General features: G+C 40.7%; 1 protein-coding gene and 1 long non-coding RNA gene across 3 annotated transcripts; one reads left to right on the top strand and one right to left on the bottom strand.

The window, feature by feature from the left end:
• Positions 1 to 7107: 7107 nt before the first annotated feature.
• On the bottom strand, positions 7108 to 26440 carry ATP6AP2 (ATPase H+ transporting accessory protein 2). 2 transcript variants are annotated; one of them, XM_082446627.1, is made up of 9 exons: positions 26199 to 26436; positions 20130 to 20260; positions 18371 to 18502; positions 13635 to 13730; positions 13345 to 13482; positions 12244 to 12297; positions 11241 to 11390; positions 10131 to 10250; positions 7108 to 8120 (listed from the first exon to the last, which is right to left on the bottom strand). In XM_082446627.1, the coding sequence occupies exons 1-9, from the start codon at positions 26236 to 26238 to the stop codon at positions 7926 to 7928; spliced, it is 1056 nt and encodes a 351-aa protein (XP_082302753.1). In that variant the 5' UTR covers positions 26239 to 26436; the 3' UTR covers positions 7108 to 7925. The 2 variants fall into 2 exon arrangements, with proteins under 2 accessions (XP_082302753.1, XP_082302754.1); XM_082446628.1 differs by lacking the exon at positions 7108 to 8120 and adding an exon at positions 8158 to 9406 and having other exon boundaries at positions 26199 to 26440.
• Positions 13737 to 19459, top strand: LOC309652658. Its single transcript, XR_014258860.1, has 2 exons — positions 13737 to 15098; positions 18713 to 19459. It is a non-coding gene; the product is annotated as an uncharacterized lncRNA (long non-coding RNA).
• Positions 26441 to 27988: the final 1548 nt, after the last annotated feature.

The raw sequence follows: 27988 nt of genomic DNA, 5'->3' as shown, positions 1-27988 counted from the left end.
TCTCTTGCCTCTTCGGCAGCTGCAGACTTTTTCCCGGACTCCCTCCCGCTAGCACCGAAGCCCGAGCCTCAGCTCCCAGCCCCGCCCGCCCTGGCGGGTGAGCAGACAAGCCTCTCGGGCTGGTGAGTGCTGCTCGGCGCCGAGCCTCTGTGCGGGAGTCTCTCCGCTTTGCCCTCCGCACCCCTGTGGCTGCGCTCTCCTCCGCGGCTCCGAAGCTTCCCCCCTCTGCCACCCGCAGTCTCCGCCCGCGAAGGGGCTTCCTAGTATGTGGGAACCTTTCCTCCTTCATGGCTCCCTCCCACTGGTGCAGGTCCCGTCCCTATTCTTTTGTCTCTGTTATTTTTTCTTTTGCTCTACCCAAGTACGTGGGGAGTTTCTTGCCTTTTGGGAGGTCTGACGTTTTCTGCCAGCGTTCAGTGGGTGTTCTGTAGGAGAAGTTCCACGTGTAGATGTACTTCTAATGTATCTGTGGGAAGGAAGGTGATCTCCGCGTCTTACTCTTCCGCCATCTTCTCTCATCCCCTAATAATGGCAGGTGGATTCTTAACCACTGCGCCACCAGGGAAGCCCTGAATATCCTTGTGTCTGTATTTTCTTGTTGTTACTGGTGTATTTTAAGAGGAAGGCCCTAGAAATGGTACTGCTGGGTCAAAGGGGAAATAACAAATCTAGTTTTGCCAGATATTGACAAATTCACCTTCCATTTTGCATTCTCACAATGTTTAAGAGTGTCTGTTACCACACAGCCTTGTCAACAGTATACTGTCAAGCTTTAGAATGTTTGCTAACCTCATAGATGAGAAATGGTATCTCACTGTAGTTTTTTTAAACAACAGCTGTATTGAGGTACAATTCACATACCATACAATTCACCCATTTGAAATGTACAATGGTTTTTAGTGTTTTCACAGAGCTGTGCCATCATCACGGTAATCAACTTTAGAACATTTTCATCACCCCAAAAAGAAACCCCGTACCCATTAGTAGTCCCTCCTCATTGTCCCCTCGCCAAAGTCCCTGGCAACCTCTCAACTCCTTCCTGACTCTAAGGAGTTGCCTATTCTGGACATTTCATATATGTGATATTTTGGTCTGGCTTCTTTCATTTAGCTTTATGTTTTCAAGGTTCGTCCATGTGGTAGTGTGTGTGTCAGTACCTCATTCCTTTTTATGGCAGAACACTTCTACAATGTGGAAAGACCACATTGTGTTCATCCATTCATCAGTTGATGGACATTTGGGTTGTTTCTGCTTTTTGGCTATTGTGAATAATGCTGCTGTGAACATCTGTGTACAAGGTTTTTGTTTTTTTGGTTTTTTTGGTTTTTTTAATTGAAGTATAGTTGATTTACAATGTTGTGCCCATCTCTGCTGTACAGCAAAGTGTCTCAGTTATACCATGTAGACATTCTTTGTTTATATCCTTTTCCATTATGGTTTATCACAGGGTATTGAATATAGTTCTCTCTGCTGTACAGTAGGACCTTGTTGTTTAGCCATCCTACATATAATAGTTTACATCTGCTAACCCCAAACTCCCAGTCCTTGCCTCCCCTCCCCACCCCTTGGCAACCGCAAGTCTGTTCTCTATGTCTGTGAGTCTGTTTCTGTTTTGTAGATAAGTTCATTTGTGCCATATTTTAGATTCCACATATAAGTGATATCATATGTTATTTGTCTTACTCTTTTTGACTTCACTTAATATGGTAATCTCTGGTTGCATCCATGTTGCTGCAAATGGCATTGTTTCATTCCTTTTTGAGTACTATTCCATTGTATATATGTACCACATCTTCTTTATCCATTTATCTGTCATTGGACATTTAGGTTGTTTCCATGTCTTGACTATTGTGAATAGCGCTGCTGTGAACATAGGGGTGCATGTATCTTTTTGAATTATAGTTTTGTCCAGGTATATGCCCAGGAGTGGGATTGCTGGATCATATGGTGATTCTGTGTTTAATCTTCTGGGGAACCTCCATACTGTTCTCCATAGTGGCTGCACCAACTTACATTCCCACCAACAGTGTAGAAGGGGGTTCCCTTTTCTCCACACCCTCTCCAGCATTTGTTATTTGTAGACTTTTTAATGATGGCCATTCTGACTGGTGTGAGGTAGCGCCTCATTGTAGTTTTGATTTGCATTCCTCTAATAATTAGTGATGTCGAGCATTTTTTCATGTGCCTACTGGCCATCTTTATGTCTTCTTTGGAGAAATGTCTATTAAGCTCTTCTGCCCATTTTTTGATTGGGTTGTTTTACGTGGTTGTATGTTTTCACTTCTCTTGGGTAGATCCCTAGGAGTGGAATGACTGGGTCATATGGTAACTCTATGTTTAGTCTTTTGAAAAACTGTCAGACTTTTTCCAAAGTGACTTCAATGTCTGACATTCCCACCAGCAGTGTACGAGGGTTCCAATGTCTCCGCAGCTTCAGTAACGCTTGTTGTTCTCTTTTTGATCGCAGCCATCCTAGTTGATGTTCTCAGTGTAGTTTTAATTTGCACTCTTAGTATGAGTGAATTTGAGTATCTTTTCACATGTTTAAGGGCCATTTTAGTATCCTTTTAGGTGAATTGTCAATTCATGTCTTTGGCTTGTTTCTATATGGGAATTTTGGACTTTTCTCCCCTCTCATTTTGAAAGTTCTCTCTATATTAGAAATATTAGTACTTTATCTGTGAGGTATGTTGCAAATATTTTCTTCTTTTGTGGTGTTTTTAGCAGCATTACTCATAATAGCCTCACACTGTGAATGGACATTTAAAATGTGGTCTGTCCATTACTGGGATACTGTTCAGCAATAAAAAGGAAGGAACTATGGATACATGCTATGACGTAAATGAACTTCAAAAACCTGATGCCCAATGAAAGAAGCCAGACACAGGAGACCACATGCTATATGATGTCGTTTATATAAAATATCCAGAAAAGGTAGATATATAGAGACAGAAAGTAGATTAGTGGTTGCCTGGCTCAGGGGACCAGAGTGCAAAATGGGATCAACAGTAAATGTGCATGAGGGATCTTGGGTGATGAGAAGGTTCTGAACTGATTTGTGGCAGTGTCGCACAGCTCGGTAAATTTACTAAAACACCATTGAACTGTACACTTGAAATAGGTATGTTATATGATATCTAAAACATACCTCAATAAAATTTTTAAAAAATTATATTTTTAGATAGTCAAATTTATCAACCTCTTCTTTCATTGCATCTGGGTTTTGAGTCAAGTTGGGAAAGCTCTTCCCTACACTTGGGCCATTGAAGTAATTCACCCTGTTTTCTTCCAATACTTGTATGGTTTCTTTCTCTCTCTTTAAAATCTAGATCTCTCACCCATTTGGAGTTTGTTCTTGCGTGTGCTGGGAGATAGGGATCTAGTTTTATCTTTTCCCAAATGGGTATCCTGTGGCCCCAACATTTATTCAAAAGTTCACCTTTGCCCAGTGATTGATTTGAGATGCCACTTCTACCATATACTAAATTTCTGTATGTACTTCAGTCTATTTCTAGACTTTCTGTTCTGTTCCATTGGTTTGTCTATCAGTGCATCAATACCATACTGTTTTTTTTTTTTTTAGTGGGACATTTTATTTTTTATTTTTTTAATAGATCTTTATTGGAGTATAATTGCCTCACAATACTGTGTTAGTTTCTGTTGCACAACAAAGCGAATCAGCCATATGCATACATATATCCCCACATCCCCTCCCTCTTGAGCCTCCCTCCCACCCCCCTATCCCACCCCCGTAGGTCATCGCAAAGCACCAAGCCGATCTCCCTGTGCTATGCTGCTGCTTCCCACCAGTCAACTATTTTACATTCAGTAGTGTATATATGTTGATGCTACTCTCACTTCGCCCCAGCTTCGCCCTCCCATCCCATTTCCTCAAGTCCATTTTCTGTGTCTACCTTTTTATTCCTGCCCTGCAACTAGGTTCATCGGTACCTTTTTTTTTTTAGATTCCATATATATGTTAGCATAAACCATACTGTTTTAATCATAGAGGCTTTATGTTTTAATATCTGGTAGAGCTAGTTCACCCTTGTAACTTTTCCTTTTCACTGTTTTCTTAGTTTTTCATATATAAACTTTAGGATCAACCTGTCTAGCTCCATAAAAACATTTTTATTTTCATCAGGATCAGATTAAATTTGTTAATTAACTTAGGAAGAACTGACATTTTTATGATGTTGTTGTGGGTTGAATTTTGTCCACCAAAAAGATATGTTGAAGTTCTAACCCCTGGTACCACACAATGTGACCTCATTTGGAAATAGGGTCGTTGCAGATGTAATTAGTTAAGATGAGGTCATACTGTAGTGGGCCCAGTACTAAGGGTGGGCCCTTAGTCCAATATGACTGTTCTTATAAAAAGGGATTCTGCCTCGTCTAGCATACAAATACAGGCTTGAGTTTCCAGCCTGCTGGCCTGTGCCCACAATCACATGAACCAGCTCCTTAAAACAAATGTGCATGTATATATGTGTGTGTATATGTATTTTTCATATATTCTCTGGAGCACACCGACTGATATACATGTTGTTTTTCTATTCAAAAAGATGTCTTTTCATTTGTCTATTTTTGTGTCTTTTAAGAGTGGTTCAAAACTGAAACTTGTTTTCTATAGCCATGGTTTGAGATGTATGTAACATTCTGGGCTTGTATGTTCTTTCCTTGGGTTTCTTGAAAATGCTGTTCCACCCTCGCAGTACTTTGCATATTACACATGAGAAGTCTGATGCTAGGCAACTTTTCTTATTCATATAAATAACTTGACCTTGTGCCTGGAAGCCCTGAAGATCTTTTGTCTTAAAAGTCTAAAATTTTAATAAGATATGTCTCAGAGTTGATAGATTAATGTCAATTTTCTGAAGTACATGGTGGGCCATTTCAATATGTAGATTTAAATTTTCTCTTATTTCTTGGATTAGAGTTTTAAAAAAAGTTAATGTCACCAAAGATTAGACATATTGAGATCATGTGCCTCCTGACATCATGAGCAAATATCAAACCAACAATCTTATAGAGAGACATTCTATAAAATCACTGGCCATTACTTTTTCAAAAGTGCACCAGTGGTCCAGTGGTTAGGATTCAGCACTTTCACTTGCTGGGGCCCCGGGTTCAATCCCTGGTTGGGGAACTGAGACTAGGAAGACAGGACAACTAAATGCGAAATGCGCTCCTGAACTGCATCTGGGGCCAGTAAAAGGTCACTAGAGTAGGACAACTGACATAATTTACTAATCAAAGTTTGTTCCTATTATTTGCAACCAAGAAACTAGCCAGTACATATCAGTGGTACAATGATGGGCCCAAGCAGAGTTCCTTGAATTTGGTACTATTATTATAGTTTATATTAAGCATTCACAAACCTTTGAGCATGTTATCCCGCTGAATGCTGACTTTCACAAACCTGGAGTATTACCATCCCCATTATATAGATGAAAAACTTTGATTCAGAGAGGATTAAGGGATTTGCCCAAGATTGTTCAGCTAGTAAGTGGTGAATCGGATAACTGAATTCATCTTTATTTCAGTCACAGTGCTTCTTAACTAATGCCTTTTTCTGACAACTCCTTATTTTTCCAGGAAACCACTGCATAGTCACTCTGTCATGAAAAGGCTGGAAAGAAACCTACCTGAAGCCAAGGTTGGAAGGCCTGATGCCACTGCATGTTTTGGAAATTGTTGATCACCCATTAAAAAGTAAGTTTATGGCTTCCATATTATTTGGTACTAGTGAAAATGGATTCAGGATAGCATTCCTTCACAAAAGACAGCCAAAGAAAGTAAAAAATCAATTCTCTATTATTCTTAACAGAATTAGGCCATAAGCAGTATCTGCCACATGTAGAATCTCAGATATTTTATAAACCTGGAATATTCCACCAATTAGATATAAAGTGACTGGGTTTTCTCTTTCAGTGTCAGTGGAATAGTCTGCCATGAGCCTGACTTTCCTGCCTCTCACACAAATCTTGACATCATGATTTATGTTCCTGAACAAATTAGACTTAATTTAAGAGCAAATCATCAGCAACAGGTATAATAATCTTGGCAGAACATTTATTTTAATTAATTGCTTTCTGCCTACCATAGATGGAAGGGTGCTGATGCCATTTACCCTGTAAGGATTAGTGCTGTCATGTTATTAATTTTTTTTCTTCTAGAACATAGTCTCATCAGTTTTAAATTACAAAGGCACTGGTTTACTTCATATTTCATCATAACAGTCTAACTTCTGTGGCAATATTTATGTAAGAAACTTGTGAAAGAAAAATGAATTTTAACTGCTCTGCAGCATTGTAGATCCCTGTTCCCCAGACATAGGCCCTGTTGGGTTCCGTGGGGGTCAGAGTGTTTCCGGGCTAGGTTGCTGAAAATGCCCTCACCCTCATAAACTTGGCAGGGGGTAGTGATGGAGGAGAACACTTGAGTGATTTTAGGACCATTAGTTTTTCTCTCCTGTGGAGTTATTAGCTTCACTATTTATAGTTCAATGAGAGGCAAAAAGAAAACAAAAACTTCCTCCACTCTATGGAAGTTTAACACTGTAACTGTCAATGGTATCCTGCAGGATAAATAGACTCCGTCTTCTCAAACATGTTATTTAGAAATGATTTGATGTTCTTTGCAAAGAAGAGGCAGACACAGCTAATACTAAACCCAAGTAGGGGGTTCCCAGGGGCAGGGCAGCACAACTCTCTTACTAAAGTAACTTAGCTACATAATCATGAAGTTTAAAATTCTAATTGGGTAAGCTATAAGAATTTAAAACTGTATCCCTTAAGCCTTTACCTTATTAGTTCTTCATACTGTAATCAATTAGTTGTATATTCACCTTTTTAAATGCTATAGGAAAATTTAAGCCTTCCTTACCTGAAGTCTAGTGTGAATTTATCACATACTCTATATAAATTCAGTAACAAGCATAGTAACTGAAACGTCTTCCTCAATTGGTAATGAATCTCAGGAGGCAGTGAGAATAATAATAAAAGTTTGTGTAACAAAACAGCCAATTTTAATTAGATTAAAACCCTTTTCAGTTAGGTTTTTACAATATAAAATATAATAGATTTAATATTGAAACGACACAAATTTGGAATCATTATTAACTTTATTTGCCACTCTTTATAGACATTGGTCCACTTCCACATGAAAAGTAGGGAGCATCTACTTCCACTTAACATTCTATAGAACGATGTTGTACTGCAAACCAGAGTAACTTACTTACAAAAGGGGAAAAATTAAATCATGCCCCAAGATGTCCCCCAAATGTTTTTGTGTGTAACTCCACAAAGCTAGTTCCTTCTTAGATCAATGTAGTATCTTTAATATCCACACCTGACCATTCGGATCACCAAACTTTCAGAAGAGGTTAAAAAACAGCTATAGTCTGTCAATCAGATGGAAGTCCAAATCTAAGTAAGTGACTATATAAGCACATACATAGACATACGTAGTTTAGAGCTGCTTGAAGTTAAAAACCTTTACTTTACTCGTTTCAGATTAAGATGTTTATGTTCATAGTATATAACAGTCCAGTTATCACTTTCACCTGTCCTGTGTAAGGAAGTAAGTTAAGCATTTCAAAGTCAGTGCATTTTCCCAACATAAATAACACAAACTGTTATTTCAGTGCATGTTTCCAAATATTAAATGGAATGAAATTCCTATTAAATGGTTATAGCAATCATAGTATTTTGAGCATATTATGGAACCTGTATCACACAAATCAACTCACATCAATACTATATGATTAATTCACTCTAAAAGAACATCATCTCACAGGCACATAAAAGCGAGAACACAATCTGCTTTTTTATAAATTTATACTATCTACTTTACACTAAAAGATTTATTATAACGAAACAGCCAATTTCCAAACCCCTTTTCTAAGTTGGCATAAGGAAAGTTCAATCCATTCGAATCTTCTGGTTTGTCATCCTATAAATGATGCTATCATATCCAGGATCCATGTTCCAAATATTGTAAGAGGTGATAATCACAGCCAAGGCCAAGGCGATCATTATCCAGAGTATCATGTTGAAAACCACTGGATATTCAAAATTATACTTATATGCGAGGTTATAGGTACTTGATGGGTCCTTCTACAGTAAAGAAAAGAAAATCACAGAGGGAAGAATGTTAAGTTAGGAAATTATCCCAATTTGCTAGCTATGATTCATTTATCTAACAAAGTATATTAATAAGTGGCATAAGAGCTCCCTATATTAGGAGGAACCAAGAAGGGGGAGCCTTCAAAGAGAAGGTTAGCACACTGTTGGTGGAAGTATATACAGTGCTCCAACTGCTTGCAACGCCAGTAAACTTGACAGTGTGCGTATACTGTGATCCAGCCAGTGCATGCCCTAGGGAACACGTCTAGATGTACCAAGACATGTGCAAGGACATCCAGCAACGGGATGAATAAATGTGGCACATCCAGTGGAACATATAGTAGTAGTTCAGGTCATTTTACTGCTATGTTTATCAACTTGCGTGGCTCTTAAAAACAATACTGAGCCTTTGCTCAGAGAAAAATACATATAGTGTGATTCCATTTATAGAAAATTCAATTACAGGCAAAACCAAACATTATTTAAGGATAAATACATATGTATTAAAACTGTAAAGAAAAGCCAGGGACTGGTTAACATAATATTCAGGAGAGCAATTACCTCTAGATGGGGAGGGTAAAGGAATAAGACAAGAGGGAGCTTCAGAAGAACAAGTATTCTCTTCAGCTTTATAACGTTAAATTTTTAAAATTCTTTAACTAGTATTACATGTTACATACTTTGTACGCTGTGTGTGGAGGGTGTGTCCTGCCAGGGAGGTTTTACATTCGCTTCCGCTGGAGGCCACCGGTCTTACCAGCCTGGGGCTGAGGTTTGTGTTAATTTCTTGGCCTGAGGCTTCCTAGAACTTGCGGATAGTATAAATTTGAGCCTCAAACCCACATGAAGGTGGCCCTGTGGTTAAGGATTCCCTAGGAGACATTCCACCCCCAGCACATACCCCGACTGCACAGCCCCCAAGCTGCCTTCCTGTCTCCTTCTGCTGGCAGGCGGGCTGTTTTCTAGTCTCGCTGCGGGCACGGCCCTTTCAGGGTCCCAGCTTCACGGGGAGGCGTCAGTTCCAACTCCCCACAGAGAGCCAGTTGCTCAGTAACCCAACTGGAAATGTTCCCAGGGCAGCCTGACTAACAAACACAGTGCTCCAGTTCCCTTTCTGCAGTTGCTCCTTAAGAGTTTCCCTTACTTTCTGGAGAGTTAAACTGTGCACTCAAGAGGGTGTTTACTTTTTATCCACTAATTCTAGATGCTCTGTAGTCCAGAAAATTTTTCGGTTTGTCTAGCCTGCCATGCTGTCTTAAACAGAGGTCCTTCCGCTCCTGTTAAGGATGAAAACAAGTCACGTCTAGATTATCTTGAACACATTACTTTTGAGCATCTCACTCTAAGTCCCACACAGCGATTGATAAAACTGAGGAGAGTGCTGGCTGCAAAATGGACCCAAAGGAGAGTGTCCATAAACGACTGGGAATCCGCCTGCTCTGAGAGATGAAGCCAGCTGAAGCCAGCTGTAAGTAATGTTCTTGGCCGTGCGCGCACACGCACTTGTTATATATACTAGAGCTGGCACCCTTGCCTATGATCCTCTAAATGCTTAAAAATCAAAGCAAGATCCAGGTCAAAAAATTGTATTATAAAGAGTGTACGTAGCTGGAAAATGGGAGACTGTACCACAAAGACGATGTACCTCTGAGAAAAGCAGACTCCACAAGTTGAGAGCGCCACACCACTCCCTCATGTTAACTTCTGAGGTCTCCTTGTAATACCCATATTTGAATTATCTTATGGGCTCTGACACATTTGCTTTTATCCCTAACAAAGTCTCGCATCCCTAACAAAGTCTTGCATTATCTGATTACAACCCCAAAGAACTGAGCATCACTGGCAAAACACACATACCTACGTGAATAAGAAACCTACGTTTTAATTGTTTTTTCAGATTTACTGACTGCTCATTCATATTGCCCACAAGTGATACAGGATTTAGTGGGTTTTTTAGAGTTAATTTTACAATTTTAAAGCAGGATCTAAAAACATACTCACCGCTTGTTTTGCCTCAAGGATAGTCCTAGTCTTCCTCGCAAGGGATGTGTCGAACGATCTGACAGTCACTAACTCTACCACTGCATTCCCACTGTAGAGATTGTACATGTCATCTGCAAACTGAAGAGTTACTGACATTACTATGAATCTCAAAATACACACCTATTAAAATTTTTGTAAAGCTGCTGTGCACCTACAAGAACAAATACAATTACCTACTGGCTCATGAAATACACTGTGTCTTAAAATAGGCAAGTCTTAAAGGTTTTGATGATGTTAAAATATTCAGAAAAGTGTTAAGATTCAACATATAAACGTTCAAAATAAAATTACTTCCAGAAAGAAGGGTCACTGAATTTGTTGGTGTATAAACTGGGGGCAGGGAAGTAGGAAAAATGAAATCTTTGTTGTCTCTGGTTGATCACAAACATCTACGAAGATTTAACTATGAAGCCTCACTGAAGAGCTGCAGGTGAATAACGTCAAGGGCAGAAGAAAACTAGCATTTACTAGTATCTACTAAATGTCTGGTACTGTGCTAAGTGTTCTCCTTCGATTATTTCATAGGGATTAGAGTTTCAGGGAAGATGAAAGTTCTGGCGATGGATGGTGGTACAGTTGCCCAACAATGTGAATGTACTTAGCGCCACAGAGCTGTACACTTAGAAATGGTTAAATGGGAAATTTATGTTAGATATATTTTACCATGCCAAAAAGAAAAAGAAAAAAGTACTGTGCTAGAGTTATTGATCATTTCCTATGCTGCCTATGCCAGCATTAGAAAGAGAGACATCCCTGGGATTTCCCTGGTGGTCCAGTGGTTAGGACTTGGCACTTCCACTGCCAGGGCCCGGGTTCAATCCCTGGTCGAGGAACTAAGATCCTGCCAGCCGCTCGGCAAGGCCAAAAAAAAAAAAAAAAAAAAAAAGACAGACATCCCAACATACACCTGTGACCTACTCCATCCTCGGTCACTGAAATTAGAGGGCCCTCAAAGAAGGTGAGTAAAAGACTTCAATCAATAGTATTTCACTAAGCAGATTTTTCCCATTAGGAGGCTAAAAGTCAAATGCTCATACTCTAACTGCTCACACCCCATTGATGGTTTACCTTTTGTAGAGCATCAACAAGGATCTTAGAAGCATCTCTAAATTGTTCGGAGTCTTCCCCGTAACGTTTCCCAATTTCGTCCAAACCTGCCAGCTCCAGTGAGTATAAGTCAGGAGAATGATCCTTGGCTAGATGCTTATGTCGAGACAACTTAGGAGAAAAAACAAACAAAAGGAAATAGATGAAGAATTGTCAAACACAGCCAGTTGGAGTTTTACACCTAACTAAACTAGGCAGAAGCACCCCAGGGTACCACAATAGTCTAGAACGGTGGCAAACAGAACTGGTTTAAATGGGAGTTTCTGATAAAACAAATCCAACACAAATCTCATTTTTAGGAGCAGTTATAATAAAAGCTCTTTTAAAAATTTCTTAGTTTAAAAACCTCAGATACGGGCCAGGGTATGAGAGAACAGATGGTTGGACCAGTTTGATCCCAGGAGAGATGAGCCATCAGTGCTCACAGAGCAGACATCTCCCACACCACCAGCACTGCTACACTTCCACACTCCCCAAACCAACCCCACTGAGAGTTTGGCCAGCAACTTCAGAAGATAGCACACGGGTAAGATTTTCTATTTCATCATAGGAGGGTTTTTAAAAAAAAATCACCAAAAAAAAAAAAGAATACACTACAGGCATATATATTCTCTTCCTGACTTGGTCGACTGTGTTATTAGTCCAAACTGTTTAAGTCTTAATGTCTGACAAGAAATCAACAGGTCAGGACCACAGCCAGGGTGGCCTTACTCCTAAGCCTGTGTTCTTGGAAGATATATTAATACTTACTATCCCTCCTAAAGGTAGAAATGCAAAGTAATTTGTTAACATGAGATGAGTTCAAAATTCCCAACACCACCACTGCTTTCTCAACTTTCATGGAATCATAAATCTAGGGCATACTTAAACTTTTTGACCGGTTTCACTATCATTCAAGGACTCTCTAGAAATGTCTTCTGGAACCAGAATAAATGGAACGGAAAAATTTGAGAAGCCTACTTACCAAACTTGAAATATCATGTAGCACTTGCAGTTCAGAAAGAAAAAGCAGATCAACCTGCAGAGAGCAGAAAGAAATGAGCATTATTTTAAATATGCATCTAAGATCTATATTTGCCATCTATCAATCAAATAAGGCACAGGATATTACAGACATTAAGTACATGAGTGAATTTATGCAACAACTGTCCTCCATTTGCTAGGTTCATTTCAACTGAAAATGCTTATAAAACAGTATTTCCTAACAAAAAGGTGATAGTCATTCTCCAGCACAGTGACTACCACTCAAATAGCTTTATTTTTTTTTAAGGAATGCTTTTTTGTGTGTTTTATTTTTTTTTTAATTTATTTATTGTATTTATTTATTTTTGGCTGCATTGGATCTTCCCGGACCAGGGCTCGAACCCGTGTCCCCTGCATTGGCAGGCGGATTCTTAACCACTGCGCCACCGGGGAAGTCCCAGTAGCTTTATTTTTGATAAAGCTGTGAAAAAGCATCTAAACTGGTTTTCCCTCAGGGCATCAGAATATTCTGGCGCACTGCAACGAGGTCCTGCCAATAGCCTACTTTGCTCACATCCCTTGAAGTATAAAAGATGGTGGTCCTGGTCATCCAGAGTAGGTGAAGAAGGGAGGCTACCACAAAGGTGGCATGCCATGTGGTTAAGAGGGTGCATGAACAGGTAGTGAAGCTGACATACAGGAGTCAAAAGTAAGGGTGGTGCCCTCCACTGTACAGTCAAGAATGAATTAGAAAAATGAGGCAGCACATCAAAAGTGGCAGTGAATAATGGCTCCCACATTACCAGAGCCACACAGCTCTACCAACTACCAACTAGTTACTGTGATTTCTGGCCTGTCAGGATTAATTGGTGGCAACCCTTGCGCTAGAATGTAGTGCTATTTATTACTACAGATCAGCTCACAAAGAGATGAGATTCATTTCTTAAAAATTACACTAAAGGAAAAAAGAATCTACTCCAAGCAGTAAACTTGCAAAACTTTTCATTTTCTAAAATTTCAAGTTTGCTCTAAAGTCAGGAGCATAAGAAATGGCAAGTTACTAATGATATTCATTTATTCATTCAATAACTGCACTACTTACTTCATTGTTCCTACTCAGAGAATTGAGGGGAAGTGAACTGAGAACAGAGTTTTCTTGAAACAGTCGATTGCGGAGCTGTCTTAGTGTTACTGAGAGATCTTCAAAAACCGAGTTTGCCTTCCCCACCATGTACACTCTCTGCAAGAATCCAAAATTTTGTTACATTCTACAGATTAATTCCAATATACAGAGGTCTGTCAGCATTTTTCATAAAATTAGTTTTAAATTTTCATTAAATAAAGAAAGCTTATTTTTTAAAGCATTTAAAATAAAAACTGTATCACACTTACTTCCTCACTGGGAGCCAACTGTAAAACTACAGGAGTTTCTTCAGAAAATAAGGAGTGAATGGAATTTGCAACGCTGTCAAGACTGAAAGGAACTGCCTGAAATTTAATAGTGAGATCTTAATTATTATCTGAACCAAAATGGGAAGAAAAATCATTTACATAGTTATTAAAAAAGGAGCCTTAAAAAAAAAAAAAGTACCAGCATTTTCTATGGAAATTCAAAAGACCTAAATCATATCCAAACGCAAAGAGCCCGTTTGAGGGCACAGAAGATTAAACAGCCCCCTAGTGGGCCAATGAGTTTGTGTCTCCAAATGTGCCTAAATGAGAAAAAAACGTGCAAAATGAAGGAGAAAACACTACCTTGCACAAACGACCATTTTCTGGTGGTCATTCAGGTATTTTAAGCAGCAATACATCTGGTTTCAATATTGATAAAATGTGCCACAATGAATGTATATTCTACAATAATGTATTAACTTGCATTTAAGAGAGGGTCAAAGGAATTTGAAGACTTGAATATAATTGAAAGAGAGACCTCATTTTCCATTTCAAAATTTTAAAAATAATAAGATGTAGGGTTTGGTCTTCAGATAGACTGAAGACTCTTAGGCAAGGCATAAAGTATGTCACAAGAGTTCTGAATGTGAAATTTATCTTGGGAACACATGATATTAATAAACTGAAATAGCTAATTGTGATAAAATGTATTTTTCCGTGAATTTATTATTAAAGTGTAACACATATAATACGGTGCACAAATCTTGGAGTAACAGCTCAAGGAATATTTACAGATGGATATGCTCATATAACCCAACCAGAGCAAAACAAAACATCAGCACTCTGCAAGCCTCTCTACCCACTCCCTCCATCCCCAAGGGTAACCAAAATTCTGACTTCTATTCCCATAGACCTGTTTTTGCCCCACATTATTTTTTAAAATTATGGTAATTTTTCCCCTCAAAAACTTATTTATTCTCAATATTATTACAACAAGCAGTACAGTAGTAATGTTTTTGTTTTAATGGAGATTTCGTACAGTGATTTTTTTTTTCCAGTAATTCCCTTTACTATTAAAAGGTTCATATATATAAGTAGCTCGTTAATGTGGGCCAGGCAGAAATAAATGTGATTAATAAATGTGAAGTGTTATCTATTTTTACTCTTAACACAAAATGCATATTAACTCTTCCCCAAATTCTCTTAAAATAAGTTAATGAGTAACTGAAGAAGGGGAAGAGTTCCAGCTTGCAAAAGCATCCTGTTACAAGCTCCCTGAGTCAGCCACAAGTGCTCCTCCTTTTGCAGGCACCCACTTCACTTCCTTGGGCTTTGGAAGGAATATGAGAACATGTAACAGAAACTCTCCAGCCTCATTTCACCTCAGTGGCACACACAGCAGGAAAGTTGAAGATTAAAGGTAATGTGTCCCTAGCAATCAAATTGGAGAAGCTATTGAGTCAGGTGAGCGCCAAACTGTGAAGGAAAAGAAAAAATTATATAGACTGCTATACTCAAAAAGGAAAAAAGGTCATGCTTAAAATCCCATGATTGTTTTCTTCTACTACATTATAAGGATACACGTTTGTCCTGGGAAAAATGGAAATTCTGTATCTACAGGACTTGAAAATCTAATGATAACAGCTAGCTAATCAAATAGAAGCTTTGTTAAGTGGAATTCTAAGGCTTTTTTTTTTTTTTTTTCTGGTGGATTTTTCCCTCGGAGCCTTATATCTATCTTTCCACCTACTGCCAGTAAAAGTATTAGAAGCGGTCAGTCAGGGTCAAGCAATAACATGACCTCTTTTCACAGCTTCTACTCCTGTAAAATGAGGCTAGTCTGTTTTAAAATGTTTAGTTTTGGATTGTAGGCTAATGAAAATCTTAATGGCATATTGGATTTTTAATATACTTTTTTATTTTTATTTTTTGGCTGTGCTGCGTGGCATATGGGATCTTAGTTCCCTGACCAGGGATGGAACCTGTGCCCCCTGCAGTGGAAGCGTGGAGTCTTAACCACTGGACCGCCAGGGACGTCCCATATATACTTTTTTAAAAGAGATCTTCTACAGTGCTTTTTACAGAAATCACACAACAAGCTACTTAATAATCTTTGAGAAGACTAAAAGTATCTTTTTCACATGTCTTTCATTTTTATTGTTCCATTCCTTCCATTTACTCTGAAATTCTTCTGGTTTCTTTAGCTCATTAATTTCCAATCTTTTAAATTATCTAACATGTGCATGTAGGGTTATAAATTTTCCCTCTTCTTACCACTTTAGCTGTACCCTTTAAATATATGGCACATTTGTGATATTCAGTTCCAAATAATTTCAACACTTCCACCATAATTTTCTCCTCAACCAATGAATTATTTAGGACTGTGTCTATTTCAGCTATCTTTTCTTATTGGCTTTTTAAAAATTAATTTTTAAGAGTTATATATACACGTAGTTTAAAGAGACAAACAATTCTTTAAGACTTTCTATGGAAGATAAGGTTGCCCGTCCATTTCCTATTTCTCTGAGGTACTCACTTTCTTTCCTCCCCCATCTTTTTTCTTCCTCACTTCGAGTTAATTTTTCCAGTTTTATTGATACAGTTGACATACATCACTGTGTAAGTTTTAAGGTATACAACATGATGGTTTGACTTACATATACTGTGAAATGATTACTGCAATAAGTTTAGTGAACATAAAGAAAATTTTTTTCCTTGTGATAACTTAGAGTTTACCCTCTTGACAACTTTCATATGTATCACACAGCAGTGTTAACTACAGTCATCATGCTGACTGACTGAACATTACATCCTTAGTACCTATTTATAGCACTCACCTTCAAATCCTTTGTTTCCTTTTCTTTTTACCACCACCTCTAAATAATGTTTATACTACTCCATCTTGATTTTTCAATTTTAGGCATTATGTATTTATCGCCCATTATAGAAAATGAGGATCTAGCTCTCCCACATTACCAACCACAGCCCTATCCCCTTACAAGCACTCTGTTTCTCTCTCTCCACCCTCCCAATAGTTATAATTTTCATTTCTGTATCATTTTATTATAACTACTTAAACAATATTCTCAGCCTAGCTTCATACTGTGCAATTCCTGCTTTTCCTTTCTTGCGCTTCTGGTCCCTAATGGCAATGATGAGAAATCTGCTACCATTTTACTCTCATTCCTTTGTCATGACAGCGTCTTTTCTCTCTGGGAAGATTATTAGCGTCCTTGACAGTTCTTCAGTTTCACTATATTTAGGTGTTGATTTGGCTTTAGCCTACCTCAGTGTGCTCTAAACCTTAGGAGTCGTATCTTGTGTTTGTTTCTACCACTTCCAAGCATTTTTTAAGGTATCATTTTGTTATTGTATTCAGATTTAACTGCATTGTGGTCAGAGAGGGTGGTTTATATGATACTGATTATTATCCATTGAGATTTGCCTTGTGGCCTAGTACACGGTCATTTTTTGTAAGCATCTCATGTGTGCTTGGAGATAATGTATACTAGACCACAGGAAAAGTGTGAAACCCCCCACCACCACCAAAATCAGCATCATATAGACCAGTGTTACAATGCAGTGAAATTAGAAACTGAAAAATTAAAAATTATTTTGAAAGAACCCGTATGTTACAACACTTCTAAATAACTCATGGGTTAAAGAAATCAGTATAAATTACAAAATATTTTTAAGTGAAAATGAAAGCACCACATATCAAAAATATCTTTTAACTGCCTCTGGTTTCTATCCCTTCCTTTCTCTCTTCCACAATTTTAATGTATGTATTTTTAAATCTCTTTTTGAGGCTGGTCTATTATCTGTAGTAGTTCTAGGGGGATGAATTCTGTTTGTTGCACCTGCTGACTTTCTCATGGCATTTTTTCCTTCAAGTGTTTGGTAAATTCAACTCCTCTTCAGTTCTTTTTTACCGAAGGAGCCCTGGGCTGGGGAGGTGTCTGTGTGGGGTGGATTGTGTGAATTTGGAGCATGTGACTCTGCACAGCACAAGCCCATAGTTCCGATTTCTCTTAGGGGGGGCTCTTTGGGCCCCACAGCTAAGGGTGGCAACCCAGCTCCTTCATGGTAGCCCTGGGGCAGCTGGGGTTTTAATAGTCCTCCTTTCAAGAACGAGACAGCATTTTATAGCCCCAGGCTTTCTGTAGGGAACACAATTTCACCTTCAGCTCCTGCTCACCATTGTGGCTTTTGAATTCTCTATTCATATCTGGCACCTGTGTGTATCCCTTCCTCGCTTTCAAGTTTAGTGATACATGTAAAGATGTTTGGTGACTTCTATATGCTTACAGTATACAGGGCCTCTCATAACAGCTCAGCCAGCCATATTGCCTGAAAGGCCAGTGAAGTAGTAAGTGAGCCAGCAAAATTGCCTCCAGTCTCCTTCTTACACAAAAATGATAAAATTCTGAAGGGAAGGTGACAAAATAATGCCCTAGAAAATGTCAGCAGGTTACACCCTCAACTGGTTTCTCTTTTTTGAGCCTCTGACTATTCTGAGAGTGGGCCAATTTCTCTACCTTAGAAAGTATTCTCATCCATAGCAAACAGCCAAGTCTCAATAAATTTACAACCATCATATAATTAAAAAAAAAACAACTATTTTACTTATCAGTGCATTAAAAAAAAAGACGAGTGCTTAGAACACAATCCATAATGACAGCTGACAAGACAAAATTTTAAATGCATCCCTTTAATTCTTTATAATAAATACTCACATTTTCCAAAGGGTACGAAATGACACTGCCTGGGGGTAGAGCAAGCTTGTCCACTCCCTTCACCGTCACCATAACGGTAGCCCGAGGACGGTGGAATAGGTTACCCACTGCAAGTCCCGGCCAAGAAAGGTCCTACACGTTGAAAAGTGTGAAACTGTGCCAATTATCAACGCAGGAAACCATTTCCCTAATAACATCTAACAAGCAGAATTAAGGGGTACTGGGATGACACTGGCAATGAAAACTCACAGGGACAGCAAATGTCTTATTTAAAGCAGTAGTTGCAATCTCCTAATTGAGGATGCTGATTTCTACCTTCTTCATTTTCTTAAACCTTTACAGACTTGAAACAATAAAGTCTAATAACAAGTCATCTCAAACCTTCTGTGGAAAAAAGCAGGCAAATAAACAAAATGTAGGTACTTTTCAAATTCCAGATTACAAAACATTCTCTTTTCCATATAACCATGGACATTTCCTTCCCTCACATCATTCTTTGCCCTTACCTACAGCATCACTTTTCTCTTTCACAGTGACACAGCAAGGCTTCCATTACAACATTCTCTTTAGACTAAGTGCTTTATAAATAAAATTCCTGCTGAAAGTAACTCATAGTAGTTTATTAATAATTATTTCTAAAGGTTACTTTGACAGCCATTTGTAGTCAAAATTAAGTTTGTAAAGAACTAGGTGCAAATTTCATCCTAAAATGTAAACAACCCATCAGGTTCACGCAAGGAATGCAGGGGCTCCACCCAAAGGCCCAGCAGAGAGGCAGTTCCCATGCACTGCTTCTGGTTTCAAGGGCACTCAGGACCTAGGAAGAATGTTCCTTTGAGTGACTGATGATATCTAGAGACCACCTCAAAAGCACCAAAGTTTAAAGTGGGAGGAGATAGGAAGATAGAGCAAACTCCATCTCCTTTCTTCCAGCCCTGAGCTTTATAAGATGTCTCATACTGACTGGACCTAGGCCCCCTACGCAACAATCATGTAAGCAGCCAGATATTACAACAGGTTATGGCTACTGACCACACTATTTTCCTAAACTCAGGTAAGATGCATATACATTTTATCATGCATAACAAATTGCAATGGACTGAATGTTTGTGTCTCCTCAAAATTCATGTTGCAAAAATCCTAATCCCTCCAGTGTGACGGTATTAGGAGGAGGGGCCTTAGGGAGGTAACTACGTTATGAGGATGGAATCCTCATGAATGAGATTAGAGCACCCTTATAGGGGGGACCCCAGAGGGCTCTCTCCGGCTCTCTCCACCATGTGAGGATACAACAAGAAGTTGGCAGTCTGCAACCCAGAGAGGGCCTTCACCAGAACCCTACCGTGCTGGCACCCTGATCGCAGACTTCCAGCCCCTAGAACTGTGAGAAATAAATGTTTATACAGCACCCAGTCTATGGTACTTTGTAACAACAGCCTGAACCAAGACACAAATCTATCATGTGTACTGGAAAAACACAATAAAATTATACATCCTATTAATAGTAGGACAGATGCATTCTCTTATATAACAAAGAACGTCACTACTATGAATAAACGATTACATGGTTAATGTTTTATAATGATTTGTTTTCATAATCGAGCTTGGAACACTTATCCAAAATCTCCCTGACTACAAATAAGCTTTTTACTTTTGTAATCTGTACCTGTGTTTGCCCGTTGCTTTCCTGGCCTATTAGCAGAAATCAACAAAAATGCTTTCAGAAGCAGCTCCAAATATTTTTTTTAAATACACATACTTCTTTCACAGAGAAGCCCATGGACAATGCAGCCACGTCTGGGATTCGCTCTCCTGGTATGGGCCAATTTCCATCCCGGAAAACAACAGACCCTGGTGATCTTAATATACTAAACTCGTCCCCTAAGACACCTGAAAGGAAAACAGATTAATAAATGATCACCATCATAAATCTTTTGCACCCACATTGAAAATTATTAAATATAATACATACTTTCCCATTCTCCATCGACTTTAGCATACTAAATTTTGATTGGACAAAATGCCGAAACCTAAACATCAACAAATTCTTTTTCAAAGTATCACTGTAAGAATTTAAGTCCACACATTCTGCTGTAACAAAGTTACAACTATGAAACAAGATTCTCCTAATGACCTAGGTGCCTTCCTACAGATGGCCCTTAAACAGGGGCATGTGGCAATTTTGCAAGAATTAGAAATCAGCAGCATTTCTCCAGATTTTTAAAAGAACAAAAACCAAAACCTTGGCCCAGACCAGAAAGGAAGAAAAGATACTTGAAATCTCTAAATTATTTCTACCATCAAGGGCTTCCCTGATGGCTCAGTGGTTAGGAATCCGCCTGCCAATGCACGGGACACGGGTTCGAGGCCTGGTCCAGGAAGATCCCACATGCCGCGGAGCGACTGAGCCTGTGCTCTAGAGCCCACGTGCCACAACTACTGGAGCCCGCGTGCCTAGAGCCCGTGCTCCGCAACAAGAGAAGTCACCGCAACGAGAACCCCACACACCACAACGAAGAGTAGACCCCGCTCGCCGCAACTAGAGAAAGCCCGCGCACAGCCGTGAAGACCCAACACAGCCATAAATAAATAAACAAATATTTCTACCGTTGATCCTCTCTTGAAAATGCAAATTCATAAAATTCCTAGTATATCATGCCAAAACTTCAGCAGGTTAGTATATCTTAGGATAGATCATAGCTTCCCTTATGTCCCACAGGCAAAGCTAGTGAAATGAGTACTGTCAAATGGGGGGTCCACGTTACCAGTCAGAATGTAAAATACTTCAGACTCTAGAAACAAAGTCCAGGACATAGTATTTCCAATGCACATATCAAGAGGCTGAGAAAAGGTATTCTGTAATAATAAAGTCAACTAGTCTAGGGGTATGGGGCCTGGGATTAAGAGGTGAGAATGAGAGTAAAGGGACTATGTTGTAGGCCCTCCAAGGCTAAGGATGAGGTATCTTGCTTCTTCACCCATCGTGAGTTAACCCAATCATGTCTAGATTACACAAGGACAAGTAACTAATGGAAACTTTCGAGTTCCTATGAAAAGATTAGTTCCAAGTCCAAAACAAATCTTGGTCACGCCTAGTACAGGAAAATTAGACTTTAATAAAGCATCACTGTTACTCTCTTGACCTAAGGAAAGTACCGCTTACAGGCTATGGGAATAACGTTGGATGCAACAGTAAATGTTTCGGTGTTGCAGTATTGACAGTAAATAAAAGGCCTCAGGATGGTGCTGATACAACGTGAAGAGTTACGAGTTTCATTCAGCACAGCCACTAGAGCAGGAATTTCCAAACTGCTCTAGCCAAAGGCAGACAAAAAAAAATTAGCAGAATGGAATGGCAGTTTGTAAATGACAGACATCTTGGTTCGCTGAAGTAGTAGTTAACTGCAAACTCTAAGGAAAATGGGGCAGCAAGGAAGGCATACTTTCTGAATACCATACACACTTAAAGAACAAGATCTGGATCTGGAGATTGCCTTGTTTGAGATGCAGCCCTACTCACTCGACCCCAGCAGAGCTCTACTAAGTTACTTTGCCTCAGCTTTACACTTAGAAGCCACTTCCACACCTGTACAACAGCCCTTCAGGAGCCTAGAGCTTTAGAAAACCTTACAGAGACTCCTGTACTGAGAAACTGCTGCTTCACGCAGGCATCTCCGGGATACCTGAAAGAAGGCCACCCATCCTCTACCTGAATGTGACCAGCGAATGGGGATGCCACCTCAGCACTACGTTTGCCAGCAATCATCTCCATTGTCCCAACATTCTAATCCTTTAAAAAGTTTAAGCAGTTGGCTTCCCAACTTCTCTCAACTTCCAGTTTTATCACTCCCAACTCAGTCTCACCAGATAACCTCATCTCCAGCTTCAAGAGAAAGCACAGGAATTCCTCCAGCTTCCTGCTTCCTCTCCCCATCACAAGTTTATCTGCACAAGCCCCTAGCCTTATCTCCTCTCCCTCCAGGTGCTGGCAGGGATGTCCCTCCTCCGGTTGAAAATATCCCATGGTTCAGCCTTCAAGGGACCTTCATTCATTCACCTACTGAATTATTCATTCAGGGTTTATTAAGTCTCTATTCTGGAACAGACGATGTATCAGGAGTTAGGTGGCTATATGGTTTGGGGCATACGAAGCTGGCCCTGTACAATATGAGCTCCACGAGGGCAGGGGTTTCAGTCTGTCTTGTTCACACAATATCCCCAGGGCTGAAAACGGTGCCTGGCACACCGGTGCTCAATAGATACTTGTTGAGTGAATGAATGAAGCCACACGTTGCACTAGCCGTTTCCCCTCTCAACTGGCTCTTTCGCTTCAGCATAAAAATACGCGTAGGATGCTCCCATTCTAAAATCCAAACCACAAAACCCTTCCTTTGGTCCTACCAGCCTCCACCTACCTCTGCTTCCCTTCAGACGAAGAATCCTGGAAGAGTTGTCAGCCATCACTGGCTCTGCTACTTCTTCATCTCCTGTTTGCTACCTAACCCACAGCTTCTGACCCCACCATGCCACTGAAATGACTCACCAAATCCCAAAGACAATTTTCAGCCCTCAATTTACGTAACTTCCCAAAGCAACTGATACTGACAACTCCTGCCTTAGCCTCCATAAGCCCGGGCCCCTAGTTTTCCTTCCAATCCCTCTGGCTGCTTTTCTCCTCAGTTTCTTCCCCTTCCCATCCTTTAAAGCAGTGAGGTCCAAACTTTTGAGATTTCAACCCTCTCAGTATAAAGTTTGAAAGTATTCCCAATATACATATATTTACTTATAAAGTATACATTTGTAGTATAAAATAGATATTCATAATATATTACAGAACACACAAAATAGAAATTTTTTAAAAGGATGAGACACCTTAGTATTCTTCCCAATTTAATCATGAGAAAATAGCAGACAAGCCCAAATTGAGGGACATTCTACAAAAATATCTGACCATTACTATAGACAAAAAAGAGAGAGAAAATAAGAGACAAATGGAATTTCCAGTACATTCTTCTGGCATCCCAATATCACTGGGCACACTCCACTTGGGAGATCTGCAGCTCCATTCCTGACCCTCACTGCTTTCTATTCTACACTGTTCTACAATGGAGTCTCCCCCTGGCTGAGCCCATCTACTCCCTAAGACTGTAAACACCAAAAACACACTAATGGCTCCCAGATTTTTATATTCAGCCTCGATTTCCCTTGAGCCTTAGGCCTACAGTCAGCTGAGCATTTCCTTCTAAGTCCCATGGGTCCTTCAAACTCAACAGGTTCAGAACTGAATTCACCATTTTTCCATACACGCCTCCTACATTCTCTGTATCAAAGGATGACACCACCTTCCACCCAGCTGCTCGAATTAGTCATCTTTAAATCCTTCCTCAGCACCACAGCTAATCAACCAATGAATTCTGTCCATCTTTTGTTCTTCTTCTTATCTCACAACCCTTTCCCCTCCATGTCCAGGGTCCTCATCAGGCCCTCCCCACTTCAGGCTCTCTCGAGGCTTGCTAGAACTGGCCGCCTTATGACCCGTCATGCCACTCTCGGATCCAGCCTTCCCAGCACCTTTTCAAACTACAGATCTGAACATTCACCCTTCAGCTCAACCACCTTCACTCGATGCCCGGAGCCTTTGAGACAAAATCCAAAATGTAACACCCAAAGCACTTCACCACCCTTCCTTCTGGGATCTCCCCAACTTAACTCCTATACGTTTCAGCTCCACCAAACTATTCACTCTTTTGCTCTCACACCTCTGTGCTTTTACACATACTGTTCTGTCAAAAATGCCTTTTCTTCCCACCCCAACCTTTCACACATTTGCCTGTGAGGCACCCTGCCTGGGGAAATTTCCCCCAGCCTCCCCAGTCTGGGAGAGAGGTTAAGAATCCTTCCCCTCTTTGGGAACTCCCACCATACTATGCTGTCATCTATGAATGGGGATGGAATCGACAAGTGAAAAAATAAACAGGTCCTACTTTCGACCTCTGGGGCATCAGTGACCAAATTGAATCCCTCTTCAACATGACATCCCTTCAAATTCCATGTGTTCACCCTTGGCCTTTTCTCTCCAAGCTAAACATCTGAATTTTTTTCAAATACTCCTCATGAGCTGGTATTCATAACCCTAGATCCCTTCCCCTGGTCTCTGGTTTGGTAACACCATTTTAAAGGACTCACATTTTTTTCTCAAATAGAGAAGTCAGATCTCTTAAAGATGTTTTCCATTAAATCACATTTAGTCATTGTGGAAAATAGTAATTTAACCTCATCTGACAAGACCATGCAGTGCAGAAGGTGACAGGATCAGATTCCTGATCTGTATGAACTAGACTATTATAGTTAGGAAAGCAGGTTCAAACCATATACAGAAGCAATTATTTTGCCTCAGACCAAAACCTAACAAAAACCCCTAAACCTCACTGAATCAAAATAATATCAATCATAACATTAAAACATGGAATTTCAGCGAGATGTTCAGCTAAATCACAGTATCAAAGGGAAGATCTTTAAATTTCAAAAACTGAATTGAAAAACTTAAAATAAAAAATTCCCCCAAAGAAATTGAGTAGATAGATCAGAACGACCTTGACAGAGCCAGAGACGAAAGATACAATACAACCTTAAAATTTGGGGGTCATTAAAGTAAGTGTAACTATCATCAACACACAACACTGGGCACCTCCAGGGATGGAGAAAACCTGCCGATTTCAAAAATATCAAAGGTCTATACCTTCATGTAGAATTAAACCACCATTCCCAAAGTGGGGCATCTCAGCACCTCACAGAGCAGGGGCACAGGCGTCCTACAGATTTTTAACGTCTAGGTTTTAAATCGACACACTGGGGAACAGGGACCCATTCCTCCAAACTGTTCTCAAGTCGGCCTCTTGTTCACCACTGTGCCGCTAGTCCCAGCCCCCATCATTCCCACATTCTCACACCTGTGCCACGACACGTATAATGGGAAAGGCCCACGCTTTGGAACCAGCTGATCTGGGTTCAATTCCAGCTTTGCGGCTTACTACTTGTGTGCTGTTTGGGTAATTTATCTAGGCTTGACCACTCTGTAAAACGAGGGTGATATCCTCGTCTAAGGATTGGTGTAAAATTAACCGAATTACATGATACACGGTAAGAGGCCGATTATGAGCTGACTTGCATTCCCCTTGTTGAATGCTAGGGAACCTAGGTTCCACGGAGAAAGCTACCATTTATTTGACATGTGACCCTAAGAACGTGACTCACATCTTAGTTTCCAAATCCTTAAAATTGGGAACTATTGCAAACTACTGAGAGGAACTTTAAATTCTCCTTGAGAAATAATCATACAAAAACAATAATCATACAAATTCAATTTCCGTATCCTGAAACACTGGGGGGAGTGGGGAGATTTCACCAATTACTGATGACAACCGCTAGAAATGAAGACACCAGAAAAATGCAAAGAAAAGCAGCAGCTGATGGCAGCTAAGAAGTCTGCCTTCGCTTCTTTGCAGAGGGCTGCGGTTCAACAGTTGACTGAGGAATGCATCCCCGTCCTCCGAAGCGCCTCCCGAGCCGGAAGAGGCCGGAGCAAGACAGGCGGACTCGCCTTTCTTGGAAGAGGCGGAGGGTGGAGGCCGGCTCAGGTGCCCCCAAGCAGCCCAGCCCCGCCCGGCCCCAGCAAGCCCGCCAGGCCGCGCCGCCACAGGCCGGCCCGGAGAGAAGGCGGAGAAGGAGGCGGCTGGGGCGATGCCATCGCCAGCTGCCCGCACTGCGGCATCCGCCCCACTGCCGCCCACCCGCGGCCGCCCCCGAGTCCCGCGGCCCGGGGCCTCACCCGCCACCAAAAAGGACAAGAGCACGACGAGCACAGCCATGGTTCCGCGGCGGCCGCAGCAGTGCAGGACGACACGGAGCGGGCCGGCGGGACGCGATCGACCACCGCAGCACGAGGGGGTGACGAGCTCGGGCTCGTCCCGACTCCCTGCTCGCCTCCTCTGGGACGGCTGCCACCTTCTCCACCAACCGCCAGCTACGCCGCGGCCTGGGGAAGAGAGGAAGCCTGGGAGACGTAAGCATCATGGGCGGAGCCTAACGTGATGGATGGAAGGCCCTGCCAATGGCAGGCAGCGATCGAAGAGCCGGGCTGTTCCTCCCCCGGCCCGTGACGACCGGTCACGGGATGGAGGGTAGGGCGGGTGGTCGGGGGCTGGGGGGATGACGGAACCTGTCGAGGGGTCTAGAGAGCCCACAGGGTGGGGCTGCCTCCCGGGTGCGGACCCTTTCGCCAGTCTCGAGCGACGGTCTCCAACCAGGGTGTCTGTCTGTCCCGGTCGCGTGGCCCCGCCCCGCTACGGGTGCAGCTGTGGAAGCTGCAAGGCCGGTTTGGGTTTCGCTGTAACAATTACACAGATGCCGAGCACCTGCTGGGAGGAAGCCAGGCGCTTCGGGGAAACCCCTGCTCTCCAAGTAGGGGTGCTAGATAAACTACAGGACGCCCAGTTACGTTTGAATTTCAGATAAACAACGAATACTTTTTAGCATAAACATGTGAATATTCCATGGGACGTACTTATACTAAAAAAAAGTATTGTTTATCTGAAAAGTTGTTTATCTGAAATTCACATATAACTGGGCGTCCTGCATTTTGATTTGCTAAATCTGGCAACCCTATCTAAGACTTTCTGATCCACCAGGAGTTAATTACATTAATTACTTCCTTCATCCATTCACTCAGTGTTACGCGAAGGCTAGACATAATAATTTGACCAGGATCCTTCCTTCTCACACCTTATGGGTTTTTTTTAATTATTATTATTAAACCTATGATATGAAGCAAGAAATGACAGTGTATCATCTGTGGTCAGAAAACGATGCCCCAGCCAATGACCTTGAAAGATGGATGTGGTTTCAGTACGCAGGAGATGGGGAGGTTCTTTCAGGTAGCAAAAACTAAGCTATGACAGGGAGAAAACCCATCAGGTTAAGCATTAAATGTTTAGTTTAACCAAAGAAGAGGGGCACAAAGTGCTAAAAATTTCAATTAGGGACATGTTTATTGAGGATGTTGAATGTTACATAAAAGAACCACGCTTCAGTTGGTAGGAAATGGGGAGCCACTCAAAGGTGTCTGAGCATTGTTCAGTGCACAAATGCAAGACCAAATTGTTGGGGCGGTGGGGGGGGCGGGAAATGCCCTACTGTTTCCTCAGTTTCCAATCTCCATTTTCTTCTTGGGATTAATAGAGGGAGAAAAAAAGGAGAGTGGGTTGAAAGCAGTGACCCCAGCAGTTTCTCAGGTATCCTAGGAAAATACTCAGGTTTAAACTGTCTAGAACCTCTATGCTTACCAAAGCCACTCTCAGTTTAGGGAATGGAATCTGGATTTCCTCACTCAATTTCAGAAAACCCTTGGACTCTCGAATTTGTGTTCTTTCAGAGGAGAATTTGCACAAATGTGATTTTAAAGAAATCTGAAGGGGGAAGGGATATTTTTTCATTAGGAATGTGAAATTATTAGATTACCAAAACTATCTAAAGCAGCTAAGTTCAAAACATCAACTCTAAAATGACTGGCTTGAAAAAAATAAATATCAATATAAGAATTTAATCATTTTTTTAAAATTC

The sequence above is a fragment of the Balaenoptera physalus genome, assembly GCF_965194825.1.
Source record: "Balaenoptera physalus genome assembly, chromosome: X".
NCBI lineage: Eukaryota > Metazoa > Chordata > Mammalia > Artiodactyla > Balaenopteridae > Balaenoptera > Balaenoptera physalus.
This window is presented reverse-complemented; position numbering and strand designations above follow the sequence as displayed.